This window comes from Ambystoma mexicanum, chromosome 8 (assembly GCF_040938575.1).
Source record: "Ambystoma mexicanum isolate Mex_15411 chromosome 8, UKY_AmexF1_1, whole genome shotgun sequence".
Classification (NCBI taxonomy): Eukaryota; Metazoa; Chordata; class Amphibia; order Caudata; family Ambystomatidae; genus Ambystoma; species Ambystoma mexicanum.
The window spans coordinates 1,699,632,872-1,699,660,104 of record NC_090929.1 but is presented as its reverse complement, the minus strand read 5'-3'; the positions used below and the strand labels follow the sequence as shown (position 1 = coordinate 1,699,660,104).

At 49.2% G+C, this 27,233-nt stretch overlaps 1 protein-coding gene across 1 annotated transcript in view; it reads right to left on the bottom strand.

Annotated features, from left to right (window-relative positions):
• The window catches only part of CUZD1 (CUB and zona pellucida like domains 1), a 119,511-nt gene extending 113,759 nt beyond the window's left edge, over positions 1–5,752 (bottom strand). The window contains exons 1-2 of the mRNA XM_069612117.1: positions 5,739–5,752; positions 4,716–4,930 (exon numbers count right to left, since the gene is read on the bottom strand). Of these exons, the coding sequence (XP_069468218.1) occupies positions 4,716–4,930; positions 5,739–5,752 (229 nt within the window). The remainder of the gene's footprint in view (positions 1–4,715; positions 4,931–5,738) is intronic.
• Positions 5,753–27,233: the final 21,481 nt, after the last annotated feature.

Sequence of the window (27,233 nt, the reverse complement as noted above, 5' to 3'; positions counted from 1 at the left end):
CTGTCTTCAGACCCCCCTTCTCCAGTGACCCTACAGCCCTAGCCAAGACCTACAACTCTACACTAAAAAAAGCTGTTGATACCATAGCCCCACTATCATTAAAAAAAGCAAAATCTGTACGAACCGCCAACTCCTGGTTCACCACGGAACTACTGGAACTCCGATCCTTGAAACGCACTGCTCTCTCCAAGTGGCAAGCAAATCCCCTAGAATCTAGCAAAAAAGATTTCATCAAGATAGCTACCCAATACAAAAATGCCATTATCCTAGCCAAATCCGCCTCCCTTAACACCAGGATTGCAAATGCGAAATCGGAATCCAAGGAGATTATCGCCATCTTTAGTGAACTAGAAACACTGGCTCCCATTACACAGGTCATTTTCAAAGACAAAACCTGGTGCTCAAACATTCAAACGGCCATGCTTAACAAACTAAACCTACTGCAGAGCAGAATCCGAACCAACAAGAAGGCCTTGACTACACCACACCACCTTATCACTCCAACCACTAACGCTCCCAGCCAGGACATCCCACTCTTTTCATTCAAAGATGTCACCTTCTCGAAGTGCTCACCCTCCTTAAACAGCTCAATCCCTCTAACTGTAAAAGTGATGTTTGCCCAGCCACTATGATCAAAGATTGCGCAGCTACCCTTGCTCCATTCCTCACCGCATTCATAAACACCTCCTTCGTCTCAGGACTGGTCCCCCCTTGCCTCAAAGAAGCCTGGGTACGGCTGCTTCTAAAAAAATACCTCTCTTGACCCTGCCTCCCCCAACAACTACAGGCCCATAACAACAGTCCCCTTCTTGCTAAAAATCCTCGACAAAGCAGCACACACACACACAGGTCCAACACTTCCTAGAAGCCAACCGCATTCTTGGTCTATGCAATCTGGCTTCTGCCCTGGTCACGGCACTGAATCAGCACTACTTGACCTAAAAAATCAATTAGACGAGATCAAGGATGCAGGTAAGCCAGCACTACTCCTCCTCCTTGACCTTTCAGCTGCATTTGACCTAGTGGACCACAAGACTGTATGCCAGCACCTCACCTCCTCAGCTCAGTTCTCCCACAAAGCCACAACCTGGATCACCCCCTTCCTTGAAGCATGAGCCATGAGAGTGTTCTCTGACCAGGACTGTGCAGCGCCGGCCACCATCCACTGCAGAGTCCCTCAGGGTTCATGTATTTCTCCCACACTCTACAACATCTTTACAAAGCCTCTTTTTGACATCCTGGACTCCATCGGCATGGCCTACACCAACTATGCCGGTGACACCCAAGTCCTACTCCCGGTTTCCGGTTCCTATGAAACTGATGCAAAAACCCTCAACACAGTCGACTCTGCCATTCAGGCCGGGATGGCAGCCAACTGGCTCTGCCTGAATGGGGAAAAAACCGAAATCCTGCTAGTCGGTCCCAATGAAACCCTAAAAAAACTGAATAGTCAATACACCTCCTTCACAATTGACAACACACAGATTTGTGCCTCGTGCTCTGTTAAGACTCTTGGGGTCCACCTCGATTTCACACCAAGTCAACGCTATCACCTCTTCAGCTGCATACTCCACTAAGTTGATCAATGCAGCCAAACCATTCCTATCTACTGAGAACTGTCTTTCCATTGCCAGAGCTACAAAAGGTGCAAAACTGGACTACTGCAACGTCCTCTTCGCTGGCACCAAAGCAGAAAACTGAAACTCCAAATAATTCAAAACAACGCCCTCCGTGCTTCACTCAACATACCCAAGATAACACAGTGTTGCAGCCAGACACTCAGCTCTATGGCTCCCGGTTAAAGAACGAATCCTATTAAAGACCCTTGCCATCACTCATAAGTACCTCACTCACACACACAACCCCCCTTACCTTTCATGGAAAATAGAGCCGGCTCTTCCAGGCCCACCAGAACACCCTATTCCCACCAACTCACCATCCCCATTGTCAAACGCGCCAATGCAGGTGGTGCCAGCTTCCCTTTCATTGCTGCTAGACAATGGAACGCTTTGCCACCCACCCTCAGAAATGAACCTTCACACCCTGCATTCCGCAAAATCCTCAAAACCAGGCTGTTTAACTAACCCACACACCCACCTCAGCTTTTTCCTGATATGTGTGCTCGCTCTCTATAACCTTAAGACCTTTATATACCTGTTTGTTCTATGTTTTTCTCTTGATGTACCAGGTTCTCTGTAACCCCACGAACTTCGTACACAGTTTATATGTCTCACCTCTGTAACAAAGTAACCTACATACCTGTGTAACAGCACTGCGATGCCCACAGGCTGTTTGTGCGCTAGAAAAATAACTAAATAAATAAATAAAATAGAAGACTTGGTGTGATGCTGGAAATGCATTGGAGGGACAGGGCCTCCGTATCCTTGTCCTTTACTGCCTTTTTATCGTGTGTTCTGTCGTGTTTTCCGCGCAGGAGTTCATGTGGGACTTCTGGCGGTGCAGCTCTCTCTCTCTTTGGTTTGGTGAACAGACCCATGGGATACCCTTATGGCCCCCATGGGTGGGGGTACTACCCTGTGCCCCTAGTGTATGTTTTTGGGCACCTGTGGATGGCCCGCAGAGCAGGGTATGGGCTGGTGGCAGCTCCCTGCTGAATTTGACAGGTGCTCTGAGTATCCTCCATTTTGGGATACCCGCCCTGCCATTGGAATCAGTTGATTCCTGATGGAAAACAAGATGGGCCCCTGTGGCCTCTTCCTTTCTATTACCTGTTACCTTGTTTTCCCAAAGTCCTGGGAAGCCCTGACTCTGTCCCTTCTCCCTGACTGGCTGTTGGGTGGAAGTTCCATATATGGTGTTGTTGTGAAGTCCAATCCAGACTGGCTGGAGCCTTCCCAGTGACTGTATGTTGTGGGTACGCCCTGTGGGTGGGACCTGGGTGAATGGAGTGTGTGACCAACATTCACTTCTTGTTGTGGTTGTCTGGTTTCTGGTATGAGAGACAAAGACTGAGACCCCCCTGCCTGAAACTGGCCTGAATGCAGTGTGTAGTGTTGAATGGCTGGGTACTTGTCCCAATCCACATTCCTTGTTGTGAGTGTCTGAGAGGGAGGAGGATGGCCTGAATGCACTGTGTGCCTGATTGGCTGACTGACTGCATGAATGCCCTTCTGTATGATTGGCTGCTGTGTGTGACCCAGCCGTGTGGATGAGAGACAGGATAGTATATCTGGGGACCTCTCACCACTGGAAATTGTTCAGAAGCTGTGTCTACACTTGAAGAGTAACTGGAACTGTTGATCCTCGACGCCCGGCTGGAAGAAGAAGACTTGCTGTTGCATTTGCTTCGACCTGATCTGAAAGCTACCAAATTCGTCAAAGACTGATCCGAGAGAGGACCTGGTAAGGTGCCCTCTTCCCGTGCTCCGAGGGACCAGCAAGCACCGCTAACCTTCGCCAAAGCTCCCTGGAAGTCAGACCCTCGAAAGGCTGCAGACCCGAGACGGGACTGCTGAGGAGAACGAAGCAAAGCGCCCGGACTTCGCCGCTGTCGAAGTCCATTGCAGTCGACCAGGGTTCGCAGGTTTGTGTAACCGCTGGAGGCCCGTCGAAGTTGTGTTGCCCAGCCGTGGGGACCACTTGACGCCGTGCCGCCGACGACCGGAGCCGCCCGCTCCTTTGCCTAAGAACATTTGCCTAAGAACATTTGAATCGAAGGACTCCCTTGTCCACAACGGTGACCGCTTTGTCCCGCCGGAGAAAGTCGAGGACGACCAACACGCAGAGGAGAATCCGCCAGTGGGTTTCCCGCCACCTGAAGGCCACAAAGACTTCGATGACTCGACGCCCTTGTTGGGCCACAGTTCTTCTGAAACTCTTTGCGGTCCTGAACAATCCATCGCACACCTCATCCTCGCAGGACGTCGCTGACGAGCACCGCCTGGATCGACGTCGTGGTCTCCGCACCCTTGAACTTCTCATCGACGCCATCGACGCCAAGTTCACCATCTTCGACGCCTCTCGACGATCCGTGGCTCCTGCTTTAAAGGGAGTCACTCAAGAAGGATCCTTCGACGCGTCTTCGAAGAACTCTACTCCACCAGGTACATTGAGGGGGGTAAAACATTATAGGAGGAAATAAGACTATTGAAAAATATATGGACTGGGCTTGTGCTATATATCTTTATTTTACAGGTTGCCCAGGTGGGGGGATCTCCACACAGAACTGTGTCTATCCGTAGGGGCCAGTATTCTGCCTATTGTCTCAACCATCTTGCGTTCCTTCCTATCTCTATTGCGGGTTCCCTTGTTATTGATCTGTGTGACATTTTAACCATACAGTTGATGCACTTTAATGAGATTTGATAACATTGGTGGTACCACTTTAGAAATGTATATATGTATCATTGTTGATTTCCGCGTGAAAAGTGCATTATTGTGATCGTGTACATACCTTTGAATATTAATTATATAAAGACTGTGTTTTCAGTAATACAGTGTGTGGACATTCCTTTGTGGGGGTTTGAGGACTACACTGTACTTAAGAACCAGCCTGCATCACCTCCTGAGAAGCTAGGCCTTGATTGCTCGTCCATTGCTACCTAATAGAGAATCTTGGCTGGGGTCCGCTGTGCCTCTCCTCTACCATATAGAGAGCGGAAGTACAGACACCCCCCACCGGTATCTTTACACTTGGGAACCACCCTGGCCACACTACTCATCAGTGGTCAACGCTGAGACACAGAAAAGCTTACCATCCTCTGGGGAGACGTAGTAGAAAAAAGCGAAGATACTTCGAGCAAATGCTGCAGAGTCGGTAAAAATCTGAAAGGTCAGGCTGCTAGAGGAAGACTCAAAGATGGCGGGTCCGCGTGAATCCTTGCAGGCCCCTCCCAGTGAAGGGGCACTGCTGGAGTCCCCGTCGTACACAGTGATGTTCTCCTGGGAGCAGTCAGAGTTGGGTTGAAACCTGTCAAGGGAGAGAAAGGAATTGAGATGTGCTTCGGGTTGCTAGGAGCCAAGCTCCAACACAAGAACAATTATGCCCTATTCAAACAGTGTCTTACTGTGCTGTCTGGAATCTAGCGTCTCATAAGGATTTTAGTGTATGTTGCTAAATTACTCTTTTTTAATAATAAAATTGAAATACATTCTCATTTTATAAATAACAGCAGCGATTTAAAAAATACCTGTACATATTCCATGATTAAAACTGTAGTAAAATGTGACTGTTCCATATAATTAACTACTGATATTTATTTGATTGTTCATTTATAACGTGCTAAACGAAACTCAGGATAATAATTCATACGTGTGTTGCGCCGCGTAGTCTTGCTTCCAAGACAAGCGTGTTGCCCCTGAGCTATCCTTCCTCCCCACATTGAGGGACAGAATGTAATGCGCCCGGAAGATCAGAACTGATATACACCTAGTTAATAAACTGGAGGGCCTGATTCATGGAATGTCAATTCATGGAATTTGTCGATTCATGGAATCGTGTGCGCAACACTTTTTCGTACTTTGCATGGACTTCACGCAGGCTCGGCACAGCTCGGGAGTGGCCGAGTGCCTTGCGCGAGGCTCCACACAGTAGGTGGACGTGGCCTACGCATGGACCAGAATAGGGAGCGGAACATGCGTAATGAGGAAGAACGGAGTGAAGACAGAGTGTTGGCTGGACTTAAAAGCTACCTACTGTTGGAGCTGTGCCGGTCTGAGTCTGTCCTCCTTGTTGTTTCCTGGAAAAGGTGGAGCTTTCACGCTTATACTCACCTCACCCGACACTAGGCATAGCGGAGTGTTGGCAGAGTGTTGGCTGGACTTAGAAGCTAACTATTGTTGGAGCTGTGCCGGTCCGGGTTTGTCCTTGTTGTTTCCTGGAAAAGGCAGTGCTTTCACCCGTATACTCGCCTCAACCGACATGGAGCGTTGCAGAGTTTTGGCAGAGTGTTAGCGGAGTGGTGTCGGAGTTGATGGATGCCGTGCCGGAGGTTGGCTGCCAGCAGAGAATAAGGCAACAAGCCCGGCTACAACTGATGGCTGAAGATAGGGGCGTCATGGTCCTCCCTGCAGGACAGGGCGCACCCTCGACTCACCTGGGAGGAGTGTTGGACTAACAAGGTAATCCCCTGGCTTCCTCCATTGAACTAATTGCACCTACTGAATGTATTGCCTCTTGGACCCACACTTCGATTCCCTGTGTTTTAATGTCCTCACCTCACCACTAAATCCACTCCTAGAACATACTGCTGGCAGTAATCAAGCTATTACAGTTACGCTAAACAACACTAACCAATCTGGCATGTTGGGCGACGGGGAGGAAGAGGGGGACCCGTGAACGTATGACTTTGAAACAGAACCTTGACTCCACAGATTGCAAATTTTAAGAACGCTGCTTCTTAAAGAATACCTTTTTGGCTCCGGGACACTCATGTGAGAATAGGGGAGCCTCAATTCTGAAAAAAAGAAGCAAATCAGTGGCAGACTTGGCGAACTTAAAATGGCACTTGGAGGTACTCACGATTTTAACCGCGGTCAAGGGTCGGCCCGCCGGAGATATATGGACAATATGGGAACCATCGGAGTGGTAGATAAAGTTGGCAAAGGCCAAATCAATGGTTGGGGTGACCCATCTGACGTGGACCTGTTGCAAAATATTGACCCTCACCCCCCATGAAACCCAAAGTTGTTTGCCCATCAAAGCCCAACGAACAAACGAGGTGGCGCCCCCGTTATCACTTGTGCAGGTAGCCGCATCTTCTGCCTCTGGACCAGGGAGGCCGAGCGATGCCCAAATAAATTGCAAACCAACCTCAGTCATTTTAACTGAGCTATGCAAAGCCGCCCCGGAGCGACAACTGAATAATCCAGCTAGCCCTAGTCAAACTGAGCAAGATCTCCAAATGTCAGAGGGAGACACATTGCAGGAGAACTCAACAATGGTGGCTAGGTTAACCAAGGTCATTGCAAATCTAACTTTACATTTGGACATGGAAGCTGGAAGGAAAGTGCCTGAACGTAGAACCGGGAGGGGAACGGGATCCGGCCGACATCCTCCTGGCAAAAAGAAAAAGAACTGAAGTCCAACCTGCGGTTTCCTCCACAGTAGGAGCAGTATCGGATACCTCCCAGACTGTTCTACCGCCTGAAAACCATCAATGCTGGGGTGGTCCCTCGGGAACCCATGCCCGTCACGTTGGAGCGAAGAATCCAGCGATGAGTCTGCACACGACATTACTTGGGACTCAATTTATCATCATGAGGCCAGAGAACATTTTACTTGGAAAATCAAACAAAAGGAGAAAGATAGTAGCCATTTTAATTATTTATTTATGGTGGATTTTTTTAAGGCGCTTATACAGCAAGTGTATTGTGTTTCAAAGCACCCACAGGGAAACATGGAGGGAACATGGGATTGAAAAAAAGCCCATTAAAACACTGAAGGATAAAGACGGACCTACTGGGCTTTGTAAGCGTTCAGAACGTGTAAGTGCAGAGGGAGGAGAGGGGATGAGGGTGTGGGGGTAAGTGCTAGGGGTGCTCATGCTTCTGAGCAGCGGATGTAAGTGCCCAGTGAAGGAAGTGCTAGGGAGTGGTACTCTGCCAGTAATTAGAAAGTGCAGACAGTAAGTGGTAAGTGCAGGCACACACCGGCATAGCCCAGTGAGTGGCAAGGTAAGTGCTGGGAGAGGGTAGAGGCTGAAGCTGATTGGGTGTAGGAGGCCACAGCCCGGAAGGACACATAAGGGCCCTGGCCACCAATCTCAGCAACTGTGGGATTAGCAGAGGAGGAAGGAGGGGAAGGAGAAGGTGTAATGGAACCTTTTGAGGAGCTTCTGGAATTTGAGGAGATCCGACTCAAGACGAAGAGAAAGGGGGAGGCTGTTCCATAGGAGGGAGCCAGCTGAGGAGAGAGATCAGCCACCAGCCCTCTGTTTAGCGAAGCGCTTGACACACAGAGAGTTGGTACCAGAGGAACGTAAAGTTCTAGAGGGAGAGTATTTAGTAAGTGTAAGTAAATGACGGCAGCCAGGGCTCTCAGATAGCCCAGTTGCAAGCCATCATATTTTCCGCTGTCACCATCACAGTGGTGCCTTTTCTAAAACTGTATGAAAATGTATGATATGATAAGGCATTTATAACGGGCCTGTACACAGGTGTTTCTAGGCGTGACAAGACAAGGGAGGGAAGACAGAGGGAGGACAAGACAAACTATCTTACTAGGCCTTGTGTCATTCAGATCGTGCAAGTGCGAGAACGAGAAGTGCAAGCGGAAAGTGGGGGGGCAGTGCAAGGGAGAGGGGAGGGAAATCAAGGCAGCAATACTCTCAGTAAGTGCAGCCAGGGCAGCGCAGCTCTGGGTAGTGCAAGGAGAACAAGGGACTCTAGGGCTACAGTTAAAGCCCCTAAGTGTTTGGTAGGCCTGGATGCAGTGCAAGGGTGACCGATCAAGAAAGAGCCTAGTACCCAGTGAGACTCTGAGGGTAGCCAAGCAACCAGTCGGTACAGCAGACAGGTAGGTCAGGTAGGTCAGCAGGGGAGGGAGAGAGAGAAAAAGCAGAGGAGAAGAGGAATGCTTTGAGCTGCTTCCGGAACATCAGGTGGCCCGGTTCAATTTTGAGAGGGGCAGGCACCTGAAGAAGAGAGAGATCTACCCCCCCCCACTCTCTGCCTGGAGAAGCGTCCAACCCTTAGAGAGTTGGAGGTAGCTGAGCGAAGGGAACGAGAGGGAAGGTATTTTGGAAGACAGCATTGGATATAGTGTGGGCCCCAGCCCCAGAAAGCCTTGTGGACAATGCAAAGGGTCTTGAACTTAATCCTTGCAGCCACCGGGAGCCAGTGGAGAGATTTCAGGGCTGAGAGATGCGGTCCTTGGGCTTGAGGCCAAGCATAATTCTTGCAGTCCTGTTATGGATGAGTTGCAGAGGGCGGAGAGTAGAGGAAGGCAGATTGAGAAAGAGGCTGTTGCAGTAGTCCAGCCTAGAGAGAACCAGGGCTCTGGAGACAGTGAGCTTCTGGGGGAAGTGAGAAAGGGAAGATTCCCTTTGAGGAGGTTCAGCTGGTAGTGGGACTTCTTGGCGATGTCCGAGATGTGAGGAGAGAAAGAGAGAGTGGAGTTGAAGATGACACCAAGGTTTTCTGCCTTGCAGGAAGGCAAAGGGAGAGGGCCCAAGGCGGGTCAGCTGCCCGCCAGAGTGAGAGAGGGAAAGCCGACGCAGGGGTCCCAATAAGAAGGATCTCTGTCTAATTGGCATTAAGGCAGAGGTCGCTGGAGGCGCACCAATCCTGGATCGCGGATAGACAGTCAAAAATTAGCAAGAGAGGAGAGGAGGCTGAGGGGAGCCTGAAGGAAAGATGAGTGTAATCTGTATAACACTGAAAGTTAGAGGAAAGGGTAGAGATCAGGGGGGCCTAAGGGGCCAAGTAGAGGTTGAAAACCCATGTTGAAAGGATAGAGCCCTGAGGAACTCCACAGTTAGAGAGAGAGGTGGCAGAGAGAAAGAAACCAAGTTGGACCTGGGAGGGGTGGTCCAAGAGGAAGGAGGTCAGATGCTCCAAGAGCTGATCCATGATGCCCAGGTTCTCACTGAGTTGATTTATCAGGATGGCGTGATTGACCGTGTCGAAAGCAGAGGAAAGACCAGGGAGGATAAGGAAAGGAGGAATGCTGGAATCAAGGTTAGAGAGCAGATCTTCACAGGTGTTCAGGAGAGCAGTTTCCGTGCCTCTGGCAGCTCTGAAGCCAGACTGATGGTAATGCGGACAACCAACAGATTCAGTGTGCACAGTAGCTGGGAGATGGCCAGCTTTTCCAAGAGTTTTCCCAGGAAAAGGATGATGAAGAATGGGCGATAGTTTGCCGGGTAGGTAGGATCGGCAGACGGCTTCTTGAGGCGGGGGTGCACAAGGGGGTGCTTAAGGGGGAGGGGAAAGTTCCAGTGGTGAAAGAGTGATTACAGAAATCGGCCAAGGCTGGAGCGAATGTGTCAACATGGTACTTGATGGTTCTGGAGGAGCACCTGTTTGGATGACACTTTCATAGATCAGACTTGTCTAGAAACCTTGTCAGGTGTTGTTAGAGAGAATGAGGAGAAATGAGGAGGCGAGGGAAAGATGGCCAAAGGTGGGCAGAGAGAGGAAGAGGGAGAGGAAAAGAAAATAGAGGATAGGATGTCCTGAGTTATAACAGAGAAGTGAGAGCCCAGAGCCGTAGAGCGGGCCTGGGAGTGAACAGGAGAGGTAGAGACTGCAGAGACTGCAACAAGATTGGCTAGATCCTTGCAGATTTGAAAGAGTTTGGTCGTGTTGTTAGAGGCCCCAGAGACGTGGCTTGAATGTGTGCTCTCTTCTTGGACAGGACAGAGTGTCTGTATTGCCTTTGGAGCAGGCGACAGGCCAGTTTGTCATAGCATGCGCCCGAAGCCCTCCACTTCCTCTCAGCCACCCTGCACTTGCGTTTCAGGATGGCATGACCGGAATCATACCAAGAGTTGCACTTGGATGTAGGCTGCAGCCAGATTCTCATGGCAGGGGCACGGATGTCCAAGGTGTTGGAAATAGAAAGATGCAGATTAGAAAGGGCGGTGTCAGTGTGTGAGTCATCCACAGGAGTAGGAGGAGCAGAGAAAGTAGAGGAAAAGGCATCCACTGACACACGCTGAATGACCGAGAAGGTAGGTGGGAGTGCTGGGGGGGAGCTTGGCCTGAGGGATAGAGAGTTTCGGATGAGGGGAGAGTAGAAAGTGGTCAGTCCAAGATAGAGTAGTGGTGAGAGGGTTAGAGAGGGGGATGTCTGAGGTGATGAGAACATCCAAAGTATGTGCGGCAGAGTGCGTAGGGCAGAATGGAAAGAGAGAGCGTGTCGCAGAGATTGTGGAACAGCCTAGAGGGGGGATTAGAAGCATCCAGGTGGATGTTGAGATCTCAGAGGAGGAGAAGTTGAGAGGTGGAGGTAAGGGGAGAAGAGGAGAGGTCGGCCAATTCAGAGAGGAAGAGGGCAACCTGGCCAGCTGGCCAGTAGATGGTGGCCACAGTTAGAGAGAGGCCAGGAGAGATAGAGAACCTGCAGACCAGGCATTCAGCAGGGGGTAGGCCTGTGTAGGGCTGACAGAGGCCGGGACCCACTCCAGAAAGATCAGGGCTACTCCACCTCCAGGTCGGTTGGTTCTGGGTTCTGAGAGGATCTTGTAAGTGATAATTATAAAGATCAATCTACCCTGATTGCATTAATGAGCATCACACACCGTGGGTAATAAGCAGCGCTCAGATACCTGAGGGTTCGTAGCGCTATATAAATGCTAAATTATTATTATTATTAATGCATACTAAATGAATCCACGTAGCAGCATTCATAGGGGCATTCCAGGAAAGAAGAATGAGGGGAAAAGAAATGGAGGGCGTCATCACAAAACCCCTTATTGATGTAACAGGCGCTTAGGTCAGATAAAATAATTTTCCTCGAAGGAGTCTGAGAAATCGCGATGCAGGCTAATCCCAGGACCCCTCGAGTGGGAATAAATCAGTTGACATCGAGGAAACAACTGACCTGGCCCCAAAGCGGCTGCCTGCTCAAGTCAATTGTAACTGTGAGCTTCAGTTTGCATGTTCAGAACATGCCTCGATTGCTCGGTGGCAGGAAGACCGGGAAAGGGTTCAATGTGTTCAGGAAATAGAAACCCACCAGGAGATCATAGTGGTCCAGAGTCAAGCACAACCGTCAGCAGATCCGGAGCCAACACAGGCCCCAGAGTCAAATGGTACCGGGCCTGCAGCTATAACCGTGGATACATGTGAAAGTAGTCAAACTTTGTCAACGATACATAACTATTCAATTTTTAACCAGTACTCACAAAAAAAGGAAAGAATTAATGATTTAAATAAACAAAACTATGCAATCTAGGAAACTTAAAAATATGCCAGAAACGAATTCAGCGAAAGCTTGTGGATCACAGAGCTTCCTAAGGAATCTTAAGACAGTGCCTTTGGGAGTAACACCCGTCCCAGTAAAATTCTGCAAAACTGCAAGTAAAAAGAAAACACTGGTTAATGAAAGTGACATTGAGAACATAGGAAAGGTATCCTCGCGACCAGACGTTCTGGGCGAATTGGAAAGCTCTGAGGACCTGTTGCTGCATTTGTCCATAAATGACGAGACTCAACTGGACAGTTCATCAGAAGCTGACTTTCCAGTACCCACTGCTCCAAAAATGATCTCGCGATACTTAGCATGTCAAAGGAACAGCCCCCAGGACGGGGGCATTGCCATCTCACCTTTCCTTACCCCGGGCGGGAGACGAGACAGGGAAGTAGGAATCTTGGATGAACCCCCGAAATTGACGTATGTCATGGGAAGAGTGATTTGGCAATCTAGACAATATCGATCTACCAACCCTTCGACCAAGGAGCCCTCGGGGGGGTGACACTTCTTATGGCTTCAGACATTCATTGTAATTGGTTATTTATAACGTGTTTAATACCCAGCGGTTTCTAAGCGCGGACACAGGGAGCGAGCCAGGCGGAATGAGGCAAATAATGTTCACCACACAGTAATCCTGGAACAAGTATTAGGGGTGGACCACGGCCTCATATTAAGTCGTTCTAACATCATGTGCCTATTTCATCAGGTTCCCCGGCTGCGGTTGATTGACTCTAAAGACGTTAAGATTGTCGCCTTCCTAAATGAGAAAGAAAACGACAGAGTGTGTCTGCATAGGGGCGCCGCCTTTTTGACCTCCTTACGCTTGGATGCTAGCGATCAGCTTCGCGCCTTGGGTTTCCACCTGAAGGAGTGCCTGAAGCAATCAAGAAAAGTCTCTGAGAGGAGAGAGCTGGTACTAAACCGAGGGGCAGCTGTGAGGATCAGTAACACAGGAGGGGGCACAAAAGAAAAGGAAAGACCACCACGTGTGGAGTACTCCAATAAGCCCAGCCGAGAAAAGGCTGTATCCCTGCGCGGCCCTAATTCACCAAAGGTTAGCATAAATGGGGCAAATTATCAGACGAAAAACAAGAGAATGGTCTACAAAGAGATGAATCTATGTGATCACTGCGCCGCCCATAATGTCGACTATTAAATTGCCGACTCCCATAACGGCGCGGTGCAGGGATCACATAGTTCACTGTGCCCTTCCTCCCCATAACCTCCTCCCCCCTATCCACCTATCATTTTGGCGGCACACCGTGAAGTGTGCCACCGTCTCTCCTCCGACCCTACGACGTCAGTACTCGCCCACTAACGTGGGTCTGAACTGGCGTTGCAGGGTACTCTTTTCTTTATTTCAAACTTTTTTTTTCTTTATTGCCCCTTGCTACCATCTAATGGAAGCGGGGGACACTACCTGCAACCTCTGACTCCCAATACACCAGCAAAAGGGAGCGGGGGGCTCCCCCGTAACCCCTGCTCCCATTAGCCATTGTAGTGGGGGTCGGCATGTTAATACAGTGCAAAGGCGGAGTAAATAGCATGTCGCAGTGTTCAGGGTGACATTTTTGTATTATTCCCAAAGAGAGTAGTGAGAATTCTACCAGGTAGAGTGTGCAATCCTGGGATTTGTTGGCAAGAGCCTTGGCCTCTAGTGGTACTGAACAGAGCCAGGAGGGTGGAGGGCATTGTTGGATGGACGTTGGGTCCTGGAACACCAGGGGCTTTGCCCACTTGTTTCATGGTATGGACCCTGATGTCATCGGACTAGACATCATATGCCTGCAAGAAACATGGCTATTGGAGACCCCATTTCTAGACAGTCTCTCTACGTACCTTAATAAAGCCATAAAGGGCAAGCTTGGCACACCTAGTTCAGGCTTTCTGACAACGATACGAAAAAGCCTAAACTTGTAGGACATCCGAGTCACCCACCCCAACCTCTATATTCAGATCCTAATAGAAAAACTCCCTGAACATTGTAATAGTACCCACGGCTTCTCAGTTCTCTTTAATCTGTACTGGAATCCCGATACTCGGGAATCAAGCTGCTTTGTGGACATTGTGATGTCATGGATTGGCAAAATGTACTCAATGTTGATGGAACCTCTGTTGATAATTTGTGGCGATCTAAACATCGATGGCTTGAGGTTGGGCCGTAGGGATGAAAGGTGGCACATGGTGGGATCCAGAGTGAAAAGAGCTTGATTCCAGAATTGGTTAGCGGGAATAGAGAATAGGGGTATCCACGTGGTGAGTGGCCAAGTGAAGGGTGACATTCCAGAGTCATAGACTTGGCACACTGTGGAAGCCAGTGCCACTCTGGACTACTTCTTTGCCTCCAGTAATGTACTGGCCGGGGTCGCATCTCAGAGAGTTTTTCCCTTCAAACATAGTGATCATGACTCAATAGTCTTGTCTTGGGCTGTACGAGGTACGACAGAAACACAATTATGGATGCACAAATTGGAGTTGGAGGGTGGGAGAAACAGACTGCGAATTAGACCCCAAGAAGTCAGTGATGCAGAGGGGGTGGAGCCCGACAGTCTCCGGGCTATTTTTAGGGAACATCAAAGTAAGTGAAATAAGCCTTAGTTTAAACCTGAACACTCTTATGATCAAGTGGTTTTAGCGCAGAAACGACTCCTTCATAAAGACCTCCGAAATGGGCGCTATTCACTGTTGATCACTAGAGGGGAACTATGAGAACATGGAAGCAGAGATATAAAAACTGGACAGCTTCCAATAAATCAACAATTTACCAAAGAGATGCCAAAGCAATGCAGCAGGCATCGAACTTTGTTCGACAAAGATTAGTGGAAGAACCGCGGGGTGGCTTCTGTACGCCGACGATTTGTTCATACTAGATCTGCCAGCGATCGGCCTACAGAGGAAATTGGACATCCTGCAGTTGTACGTAAACCAACACGGTTTAAAGATGAACACCACCAAATCTGAAATATTAATCTTGGAAAATCTGAGGGGCAAGAAACAGAAGGCGCCAAGTTGGACATTAAACGGGAACCGGATTCGGCCCGCTTGCTCCATAAAACATCTTGATGCAATGATAAGCGCCAGTGCCTGATGCCAATGTCCCTGAGTGCCCTCCCCAATTTAGGGTACGTATGGTAAAAAAGGCAGGGAGGTAGGATTGGTCTTGGAACATGTGGTTGGAGCAGAGTAATGCTAAACCTGGGCTTGTCGGTTGACACTGTGTGTAAAAAAACCCTCACAAGTAAAAAAAAGATCTTATGGGCCGATGATTGGAGAGGAACAGAGACAGAAAGATTTAACCCCAAAGTACACCTGCTTTCGAAGAGCCTGTTGCCTTGCCTAAGGAATCTTTGCAATATCTGGGTAGGTTCCCAAGTGCAAGGCATAGGGACACATACCTAAGATTTCGATTGAATATACTGCACGCAAAGGTTACCCTCCTTCGATATGGCGGGCCTATGGGGGATGATATTCTACTTTTTCCCCTCCATATTGTACGTGATTCTTTTTTTTCTGCTTTGGTTTTTTTGACCTGTCCAGCTGACGCTAAGAGGTTGGTAAAAGTTTGTAACACACTCATTGCCAAATAAATTTCAAGAAAATAAAAATGAGGAAGAACAAACAAGGTGAAGAGTGGCCATTACGAGGGCCGGGCCACAGGCAGTCCACAGCACGCCCACAAATGCGCACTACAAAATGTATTCATGGATGTGACCACCCAACCTCTAGCCTGTGAAAGGACCATCAAAAGCCCTTGATCTTTTTCCGCCACCCGAAGGCATACAGACACTTGCGCAGAGGATTCGCAGCGCAGAGGGGAGTTTGCATGTCGGATTTAGGGGTGCATGAATGCAGATGGGGTTCTGATCGGACATAGGTGTGTTCGTACGCAGCGTAGCGGGGTGCAGGGACGGTTTATGGGGGTTCGCACGCTGTCTGACCAGAATATGACATGAGTTTCGGGAAACTGTACTCATGTTCTCTCGGAGCCGGTTACAGCTACGGAGGAGCCCGCACAGTGTCGCTCTGGTGCTGGCCTGGTTGTGGGAGTCCTGATGCAGTTTTCACGGGGTGCATGTGTCTACGCCGGGGGAGCCCGTAAAGGTAGGTGTATGTGGCTGTTTTTGCTTAACATGGGGGCATGTCAGGGGCGTTCCCAGGGACGTCATTTAGGGGTCGCTAGAGGTCGCAAGTGCGACCTCTGAGGTCTCCCTTGCGACCTCTGGGGGGAAAAAAAAAGTTTTTTTTTTTTATGCAAGCTCCTGGGCTGTGGGTTGTGGCCAGGAGAGCCACAAGTCTAACACTTTCAGCACTGACCCTAAATTCCAAATAATGTGTAGTTTCTGGAAATCTATACAATAATTGCTAGACTCATTAAAGGTTTATTAACACTTCAGGGGGAGAGTCACTGATCTAGCATGTTCTTAACGCCTCAACTCAGACTTTTATCCTTATGAGGTCGATAAATGAGTACCAACACAGGTTGGGTGATATTGGGTGTATGTTGTTTATATATAAAGCGCTTAAGCGTAAGTGCTATATAATAACACATCATTATCATTTGCTCATGGACGTCTGCTTGCATTCATAGTAATTTGGTAATATGGGCCTATACACACTGATCTTAACGATACATATGGCGATCCATTCTTGTATGAAATGTACATCACATTATAGTGATATCGTAACCATATTTTTCGTAGTGTATAATGCTATGTGATGCCACTTCCTGTTTTGTCAACGGGTGAAAGGTCGTATTCCATCGCTTCCCCAGTCGGGGTGGGGACAAATGACATCACTTCCTGTGATGTCATCAGGGGGTCAAGGGTCGTGTGATGCTGGAAATGCATCAGAGGGACAGGGCCTCTGTATCCTTGTCCTTTACTGCTTTTTATCGTGTGTTCTGTTGTGTTTTCTGCGCAGGAGTTAATGTGGGACTCCTGGCGGTGCAGCTCTCTCTCTTTTGGTTTGGTGAACGACCCATGGGATACCCTTATGGCACACATGGGTGGGGGTACAACCCTGTGCCCCTAGTGTATGTTTTTGGGCACCTGTGGTTGGCCCACAGAGCAGGGTATGGGCTGGGGGCAGCTCCATGCTGAAATCGACAGGTGCGCGAAGTATCCTCCATTTTGGGATACCCCGGCCCTGCCATTGGGATCAGTTGATTCCTGACGGAAAACAAGATGGCCCCTCTGGCCTCTTGCTTTCTATTACCCATTACCTTGTTTTCCCAAAGTCCTGGGAAGCCCTGACTCTGTCCCTTCCCCCTGATTGTCTGTTGGATGGAAGTGCCATATATGGTGTTGTTGTGAAGGCCCGGCCAGACTAGCTGGAGCCTTCCCGGTGATGTATGTTGTGGGTACCTCCTGTGGGTGGGACCTGGGTGAATAGAGTGTGTGACGAATATACATTCTTTGTTGTGGGTGTCTAGTATCTGGTGGTTGACACAATGACTGAGACAGCCCTGCCCGAAACCGGTATGAATGCAGCTTGGAGTGTTGAATGGCTCGGTACTTGTCCCAATACACATAACCTGTTGTGAGTGTCTGGAGAGAAGTGAATGGCCTGAATACCTCGTGTGCCTGATTGGCTGCCTGCCTGCATGAATGCCCTTAGTCGTGATTGGATGCTTGAGTGTGACCCAGCGGAATGAATGGGAGATCAACAGTATATCTGGGGACCTCTCACTGCTAGGAATCGTGTTCAGAAGCTGAAGTCCACTACGAAGAGTAACTGGAGTAACTGACGGTTGACCTTGAAGCCCTGCTGAATGAGAATAATTGCTGTTGCTCTCCTTCACAATCTGAAAGCTGTTGTGCCTCCAAGGACTGACCCAGAGAGGACCTGGTAAGGCGCCCTCTTCCCGAGCTACGAGGGACCATCGTGCACAGCTGATCTTTGCCAACGCTCCCTGGTAGACAGGCCTTCGACAGGCTTCCGACCCGATACGGACTGCTGCGGAACTCCAAGGAGAAGCACTCGGACTGTTGTCCGCCACTGTCGACGACCGCCGTCGCCGACCGGAGCCGCCGTGCTCCCATTTGCCTAAGAACTTCAATTGATCATTGGACGCTCTCGTCTGCATCGTCACCCGCTTGTCTCCCACTGGAGAAGGGCCGACCGTCGACGAGCATCCACCGGTGGGTTTCCCGCCACCCAAAGACCACAGAGATGCCGACGACTCGATGCCCTTTCTGGGCCACAGTTATTCATCATCTCTTTGCGGTCCAGAACTATCGTCACCGAGGTGCCCCGCACGCCTCTTCCTTGTGGGACGCCAACGCTCTGTCGTCGACGAGCACCGCTAGGAACGAAGCTGCCACTTCCCTGCCGTAGTTCACACTGTTCACCGTCGGACGTTCGCCGACCCGCGACTCCTGCCTTAAAGGGAGGGCACTCAAGAAGGGCCGTTGATTCCCCGACACCTCTCGACGATCCGTGGCTCCCGCCTGAAAGCGAGGCACTCAAGAAGGATCGGTCGACGCATCGTCGGAGAACTCTACTCCATCAGGTACATTGGGGCGGTAAAACCTTAATAGGAAGAAGTGAGACTATTGAACATATGGACTGGGCTAGTGCTATATATCTTTATTTACAGGTTGCCCAGGTTGGGGGGGGGGAGATCTCCACACAGAACTGTGCCTAGCGGTAGGGGTCAGCATTCTGCCTATTGTTTCAACCATCTTACGTTCCTGCCTATCTCTATTGCTGGTTTCCTCTTTATTAATCTGTGTGACATTTTAACCGTACAGTAGATGCACTTTAATGAGATTCGATAACATTAGTGGTACCACTTTAGAATTGTATATATTTATCATTATTGACTTCCGAGTACAAAGTGCGTTATTGTGATCGTGTACATACCTTTGAATATTAATTATATAAAGACTGTGTTTTCAGTAATACAGTGTGTGGACATTCCTTTGTGGGGGTTCAGGGACTACACTGTACTTAAGAACCAGCCCGCATCACCTCCTGAGAAGCTAGGCCTTGATTGCTCGTCCATTACTACCTTATAGAGAATCTTGGCTGGGGTCCTCTGTGCCTCTCCTCTACCATATAGAGAGCAGAAGTACAGACACCCCCTACCAGTCTTTACAGATGCCACTTCCGCTACCCCTGGCATTTTGGTGAAATGACGTCCCTGGGCGTTCCAGTCGTGACTTGCTGATAGGCCTACTTTGCGGGAACAATTCCATGAATACATGGAGCGCGCATATTTCCTTACGCGCGCAGGCTAAAGCAGAGTCGTTCTCAGCACGCAGACTTTACAGGGATCTCTGCATGGTTTTCCATGAGTCAGGCCCTTAATTCCTATAAGAAACCTAAACATTCCACTTCACAATCCCATGAAATCACATGTAACTGATTTAAATACAAGTCATGATATGGGACTGCGGTCCTAGAGTGTCACTTATATGATATCTAACACGTGACTCTTGCACATTTACGTATTGCTTCTGAAATTTAAATGCCATTTTTAGGAAAGGAGTTGTGGCGCAGGTACCACCTGCCATTCGCGGCTGCACAGGGGCTGCAAAAGGGCTGTAACCATCTGAACATACCTTCTTTCTTTCATTTTTTAAATAAAAAAAATGTAATTAGCATTTTGATAAACATCAGAAAGAAACCTTCGCAACTGCCCTCTCTCCTCTCCCCTCCAGCTGCCCATCTCTGCAGTCCCTAGCCCCTCGGGAGCCCCCTTCACTTGCCCTCCCTCTCGCCCTCCGCCATCTTGAGTTCGTACACCGATCAGCACCTGGAGCAGAATTCCACTTAACGAGCTTCACACAGTGACCCCATGGCAAGCCATGCTTGAACGACCAGGCTTTGACCCGCCGCAGGTGGGCTCCCCACCCTGCACCTCTACATCCACCGGAGAGTGGTGACACATTCTCACAAATCCTAGAGAGTGGAAGTGCTAGCCAAGACCATGCCATGGTGTGTGGTGATGTGCTTTGTTATTATTTATTAATTGCACTACCAAATAATACCTTTAGATATTCTTCTGTTTCTTTCTCTTCTCCTTTCCTAATCTCTTTTCCATGTCTCTCCTGTTCTACCTTTTCTTCTTACTTATGTTTTGTTATGCATTAGGAGATGGTTTTTCCTTCTTTTTTTCTCTTTTAGACTAATTTTTCTGACTACATTTGTACTTTTATGAAGCTTGTGTATTTCTGATTGTATTGCAAACTTTATTTGTGAAAATAAAATATTTAATCCAAGAATAGAAGTGGGGTGAGGCTGGGGACCACCACCCGCTCCGTGATACAGGTTTCAGAGCCAGTATTTGGGGTATCCCCCAAGTCGGCCATCCCATTCCTAGCCTCGTGTTCAGGAGACCGAAAGCTGCCCTAGAAACCCCATTTTTAGTGCTGTCGATTCAGACTGGCAGAAGGTGCTGCCTATCGGTGGAAGGTATTGCCATGCAAAGCGGGGACAGGACGTGGTGGGAGACGCAACGGCAGTGGGTGCTCTTTGGCTGGTTACCCGCCCATTCACTGCCCATGGCCAGGCTAGGCCTTATGGCCATTGCCACCCACTACCCGCCCCTCGCCTCCCCTCCCAAAACACTTTGTTCTGTGAAGGGCCTGCCCGTGTTATTTCATAGAGGAACTTCAGCTGCAAATGCGTTAATGGTGCCATAAAAATGAATGTCTTTAGCCAGTGTGCCGCCAGCCACTTGATGTATAAGCAGTGTGTGTCTGTCCTCGCATTGTAAGACTTGTTATGAACAAGCATTGGCAAAGTAAAGCACTGCAGCGAGCGTGTGTATATGCATGAGATGGGTACCACCCAGGCACTGGTATCATATGCCCAGCTACTCACAGCACTTGCCAGCTGTTGCCCTCTCGGCTCGCATGAAGAGAACAACACTCCCTATTCGACAGTGCACAGCGCAGACAGCCATTCCAGCGCTCTCTGGCGGTGTAAGCAAAGAATTGACTTCCATGGATTCCAAACTTCTCCGCCACTCAATGGACTGTCCAACTTCAAACCATGTTAAGTGTGTTGGAACAGGAGGTTACCGACTACTGGGACTACTCCTAAAAGCCATTTATAAATGAACAGGGGCAACGCGCTGGTCTTGGGCGCAAGACCACGCAGATCAACACAGGTTCGAATCCCGGATCCGTGCTTAGAAACCAAACTCAGGTATGGTATTAAGTGCGTTATAAAAACGCAATTAAATTAAAGTTGCTTTTCTGCTTTCAAAAGAGCTGTGCCTTGGTCTGTTTAATATGTATTTCTAAATCATTAGCTTCCACAGAGATCGATAAGACCTATAGACATTAAATAGAGCCAGAGCACATTATCAGTAAACATCATCGCCCAGTCACTCTCCAGCCATTTTCCACTTGCAATGCTCTGCTGATCCTACAGCAGGAAGGGGAAGGGATGGGCACAGGGCATCTTTTATATAATCACGCACACAATTAAGTGTTAGCTAGCTGAGCTAGCTTTTAGGCCCCCCACAGAGCTCAGCCTATTCGCCTCAGAGCATGGACCAGTGCTCGAGCATGGATACAGGAGACAGACTGGAATCAAGGATGAAGGCACAGAGGGGAGTTGGACCTGATGGAGCTGCCCAAAGTGCCAGGGATCAGCTGAGGTTTCCTAGCAGGCCACGATCTCCACCGGTCTCCGTGCTCCCTGGAAACACTGCAGGATTTAGGCTGGGTGCGTTTCTTTGCATGAGCCCAGCTATCAACCAGAAGGTGCAGCCCACCTGTACATGCGGCAGCCTGCTGCCTCTGGCTCTCTGCCCACACCCTTCGCCCTACAGTGCCAGTCGTCAGCCGTGTCTCGTCGGCCTGCCATGCTCCCAGTGCAAGAATCTGTGCCCCGTCTCCCTGGCGGATTCCTGCCGTTGCCTTCAGGTGGGTTCTTCTCGCCATGTGCCAAGTCTTACCTGTCAGCCCCAGTGTTTCTTTAGCAAGTGCAGGTACTTGCTGGGCAGTACAACCTTGTGAGCTTGAGGTCTGCAAGCGGCCTGTGCACCTAGATGGTGGGAGGGCCTGAGGCAAACCCGTTCCTTATCTCTCCCCAGCACCACTGTGCAGCCCCTGTTCCAACCCTGACTTCCGCCGCGCCTCACGCTCCAGGGAAGACACCCACTCTGGTCCAGCTCAGACAGTCCAAACCTCTTTACCTCTTTTCGACATAAATTGCTATGTCTTGGGCAAGTGTTTGCGAGCGGAGAGACTCAGTGCCGGCTCACATCAGTTGCGCTGTGGTATCAAGGAGTCAAAGCCTGACGCTCTGCGAGGCCTGTCTGGCTTTCTGCATACAAACTGATGGATCATTGCATTACAACAAAGAGCCTAGCTGGGCCCAATGCAAGCAGAGATAGCAGCTGGACGTCCAGAAACTGCTGCCATGTGTGACTCGGTCAAGGCCTGCCAAGGGCAGGGCGATAGGAAACCTGGGGTGGGGCAAAGCCAGGTTCTCATCCATACCAGAGTGCTCCGAGGCGGACCTGATGAGTATGAGCTCTACCCCTAATGAAACCCGCTTACTTTCCAAGCGACTAGTCCAATGTCCTACTCATTGTTTGGCATTTGGGGGGTGGGGGGTGATGCCCATACTCCGTACACATAATCCCATTCTTATGGATTACGCAGGATTTAGGGCTTGGCTAACAAAATATTTTAGAGAATTGCCCATTCCAGGCCAAGGTAGTGTAAATGTTGATGCTAAAATAGGGTGGTAGGGATTAGCTCGACTACAATGCATTTCTTCCAAAACTGGTTGTGCTGCTCCACTGGTCTGATGACACTTGAATGACTGTTTTACTCCGGGGTGCAGTTCAGTACACCTCACCCACCACCCAAGATCTTATCGCCGTGGCAGTCGGTACTGACCAGCCTTGTGTGAGCAAGCAAATGGAAAGTAGTCTACCCTCTTATTTTAGTAATGCTTGGTTCCCCCAAAACCATACTCATAGAAGAAGCCACCCGCATTAAGATTGGACGGTTTCATGGTCCACTCTCAATGACAGAAAGGAATAAGAGACGCCTAGAAGGATTGTGTTTGTATTGTGGAAGCAAACTCATTCCATGCAAGGTTACCCCGTATCAAGTTCTGGGAATATGCCGTGTCCTGGAGAGAATGGGGGACCCTTCAAGCATACAAAGTCCTCTCTTGTGTTCCACATGTGATGTGTCACCCCCACACGTCTAAGCACCCACTGATTGTCCAGGACTACAGGGCCTGGGAAGGTTCTTGGAAAATTCATGGTCCATGGTTCAGCTCATGGTTCAGGAGGAAACACTTGATACCAGTGTTCGTGAAGCCTCATCCTACGCCAATCCAGTCCGTAGATGGATCCTCACTGACATCCAAGGACATCATGCATGCGACCGTTGCTGTACGAATGCGCATTCAAGATAACAAGCGTACAGTTGCGTTGAGCTCCTCGATGCGCCCAACCGATGCGTTATTCTGGGAATTGCGTGATTGTTTTAGCACAATCCCAGCATCAACAATTATCTAGAACCCTGGCTTTTGGCAACAAAGTTTCTGTGGTAGCCACACTTGGCCATGCCCTAGTTCACTCCGTGAGCGATATCGCTCGCAAATACACCGAGCATTTGCTGAATGTTCTCCCTGGCCGAAGTGGACAGACTACGCCCATCAAGACCCCATGACTGACTGGTCGATCTCGTACCCAATCAGGAGAATCCACACTGGTTAATCTAGTCTCTACAAAAGTAAGTGTCCTAAAAGGTAACATGGATGACTTCCAGCAGACGGGATTCATCCGACGCCCTACTTTGCCCCCTACTTTGCTTGCTGGGGCCCCAATCGTTTTTGAAAAAAGAAATGGAGAGCTCTGGCCATGGATTACCTAGATCCGAATTAAGAATCAGTGCCACTCATTCCTAATCTAAAAGGGAAAGTTCTCCTCATGGTTTACCAAGCGAGTATGGATCCAGGCAGGAGAGCAGTAAATAATGGGTTCACTCATGCAAACTCACCCCATTCGAGTGTAGTGACAACATTTATACTCGAGAGCACCAACCTATCAAGGACGGATTCTTGCAAAGACGTCACCTGCTGACCCTGGAATCCTGTGGAAGTACTTGCAGACCATAAACATCGAGACATTCCTGGAAACATCACGATTTCTCACCCCTCAGCATGCCCGCGGGATGCTGCTTTTCCCCCAATTCAACAATACACAAATGTACTTATCATCCCAGCTTGGCACAATTAAAAGCTATTGCCTTCTCCCATCCCAGTTCCAACTGCACAAGCACAGTGGACCCTCTAACCGATCTGTAACCAGTCCAACCAACTAGAGATGCTACTCAGAGTATCACTGCAAGCTCCTGCAGTCATCAAGCTTGTGAACCAGCACACTGAGCTACAACCAACCCTGGAAGGCACATTAGACCTGCAAGCTCCCACAGCTCCTGCAGTCATCAAGCTTGTGAACCAGCACACTGAGCTACAACCAACCCTGGAAGGCACATTAGACCTGCAAGCTCCCACAGCTCCTGCAGTCATCAAGCTTGTAAACCAGCACGCTGAGTTACAACCAACCCTGGAAGGCACATTAGACCTGCAAGCTCCCACAGCTCCTGCAGTCATCAAGCTTGTAAACCAGCAAGCTGAGTTACAACCAACCCTGGAAGGCACATTAGACGTACAAGCTCCTTTTCATCTACGGTGCTAATCAATTTTGTTTCTCCAAGCTCTATTTATCATTTTCTGGATTAATCACAGTTCAGAGCATGCTTCAGGCCTTCAATCAACAGTGCAACCGATCATTAACCAACAATGTCATCAAACAGGAACAATAACAGTAAGGTGCCGCAGTGCCAGTGCACAACAGCGTGTCCCAGTAGAAGCACAAGCTCATAGTAACTCCAAGTGCCGCAAGAGCTGCGGCTTGTGGGTGTTGTGCTCTTTAGATCCCAAGAATTGAACAATGGGAATCCAGGCTGCACAAAAGGATTGGTATGAGTCAGTAAGGATCACAGTTATTTTTCCATTGCCAACAGTGTCCAGACTCTGACCCACCGTTGCCTAACTATCGGGCCTTCAGCTAATTTCCATGAGAAAGCTAGGGTTATCCGTCCCAACCAAGAGATGTGTTGGTGTTCTCACCTTCCCAGATGGTCCTCACATTCCTTAAGCATACTCAGAATATTTGCCTTACATAACGTGTCGGGACGCGAGGTTATGTAAACCCCCAAATATTTGATGTTGTCTGATACCCATCGAAGGGGCAAAGAGGAGAGGGCGTCTTCCGGCGTTCCATCCGACTCTCCAAAACTCATTCCCATGGATATCTCGTAGTTAATTGTGAATCCCAAGCAAGCCCCAAACCGTTTAATAGTGCCGAGCGCTCGGGAGACCGACTGCGCAGGTTCAGTTAAGTATTATATTACATCATCGGCATATAGACCGATTTTGTGTTGGTCAGTCCCATATATAATTCTGGAGATGTCCCGGTTCTCCCGCACTGACTGTGCGAGAGGCTCCATGGCTAGAGCGAAAAGTAGTGGGGACAGAGAGGATCCCTGTCTGGTACCCTGCTTTATGGAAATGGTCTAGTGTATGCCTTGTTTACCGGTGTGGACGGGGACATAAAGCTGTCAAACTACCATTTGCAAAATTTAGAGCAAGCACATAGTTAACAAGGACCTCCCTCAGAGGCCAGGCTGTCAAAGGCCTTATTCGCATGCAGGGTTAACACTACCGTGTTCTGCTTAGTACGAACCCCCAGCTCGAATCCCCCGTTGTCAAAGGCGGACTGCCCTCATAAAGCCTGTCTGGTCCTCATTAATCAACGTAGGCAAAAGTTCTGTTGATCTATTGGCCATTGTGTTTGTATAGATCTTCGCGTCATGATAGGCCGATAGGACGTGCACCCAGCCAGGTCTTTCCCCGGTTTCAAAATAAGTGAGGTCCAGGATTGCCCCATTGTGCCTGACAACCACCCAGTCATCCCAAAATAATTTAATAGCTTCACCATACGGGGGATTCATTGGGCTCGAAAACATTTATAGAAGCCGTTGGAAAATCTATCGGGACCCGGGGCTTTATTATTCAGGAGGGTTTTGATAACAGCGTCGATTTCTAGGGCAGTAATCAGACTCTCCAGTGCGATCTTGTCTGCCTCCGATAATTTGGGAAGTCGGAGTTTACTCAAAGAGACACGGCCACCTTCAACCTAGACCCCACCGTTCCCAGGAATTAATAGAAATATGATTTGATGATCTGGATTTTATCCCTTTCCTCCCAGCAGAGAGTCCCCTCCCGGTCTAGCAGAGTTCCTATTCTGCTGCGCGTCTGAGCTGATTTCAATTTGGCCACTAGAATTGTGTTCGCTTTGTCCACCCTGGTGTAATAGTATTGTTTGGCATGCAGTAGGAAATTAGCTGCTGCGCCTGCCTCTATGGCCTCTATCTTGGCTTGTGCAACTCTAAGGGCTGTAAGAGAATGGAGCGTGTTCCTCCACTCATGTTCCTTTTCCCTTTCCCCAAGCTCAGATTATAACTTTTCTATAACAGAGACCTTAGCTCGGGTCAGGGCTGCCGCTTCCCCTATGAATTCACCCCGGAACACTGCCTTTCCTGCTTCCCATACAAAGCCATGACAAGTTCCCCCGTCCCATTCTCCCTGAAGTAGTTGTCAATCGTCTCCCCCATATCCCGCTTTATCACTGGTTTTTTGAGAGCTTCTTTGATTAACTGCCAAGGGGCTTGTTCAGAAGGGGTTGCAATGAGTTCCTGTAGGGCGAGTGTAACTGGGGTGTGGTCCGTGCTTTGCGTGATATGGTATGGTATTGTTTATTTGTAAAGCACCTATACACAAAGCAAGTGTTTCAACGCACTCTAGGAGGGAGGGAACAAGGGGAAAAACAACAGTCATTCAGAGCCCTTGAATTTCTGAATGATACAAGTCTGCACAGGCAGAGTGGGTGCATGGAACAAGTGCATATAATACAATTAACGGTGTAGATAGCAGCAAATAGGTCTGATGACGATTCTGCAGTTTTTGCAAGTGCATTGAGGCGCCACCGTGCAAGGTGGGGAGACAAGGGAAAAACAGATAGACGATCTTCAAGGCATGGTGCATTCAGATCGTGCAAGTGCGCAGACATGCGCAGGAGAAGGAAGGGGGGACAAGTGCAGAGGGTGGGTGGTGGTGGAGGAGGGGACCAAGTGCGCCCAGTCAGTCAGAAGCTGGGGTAAGTGCTGAGAGATGCCACTCTCATGGGTCACTGACTAAGTGCAGTAACGATGAGGTAAGTGCGAGAGGACTGGCGAGGGTGCCAGGGACCTGTGAGACTCTGAGCCAGCAGGGTTGGACTCTATTTCCACTCTATTTCCACAGCCTT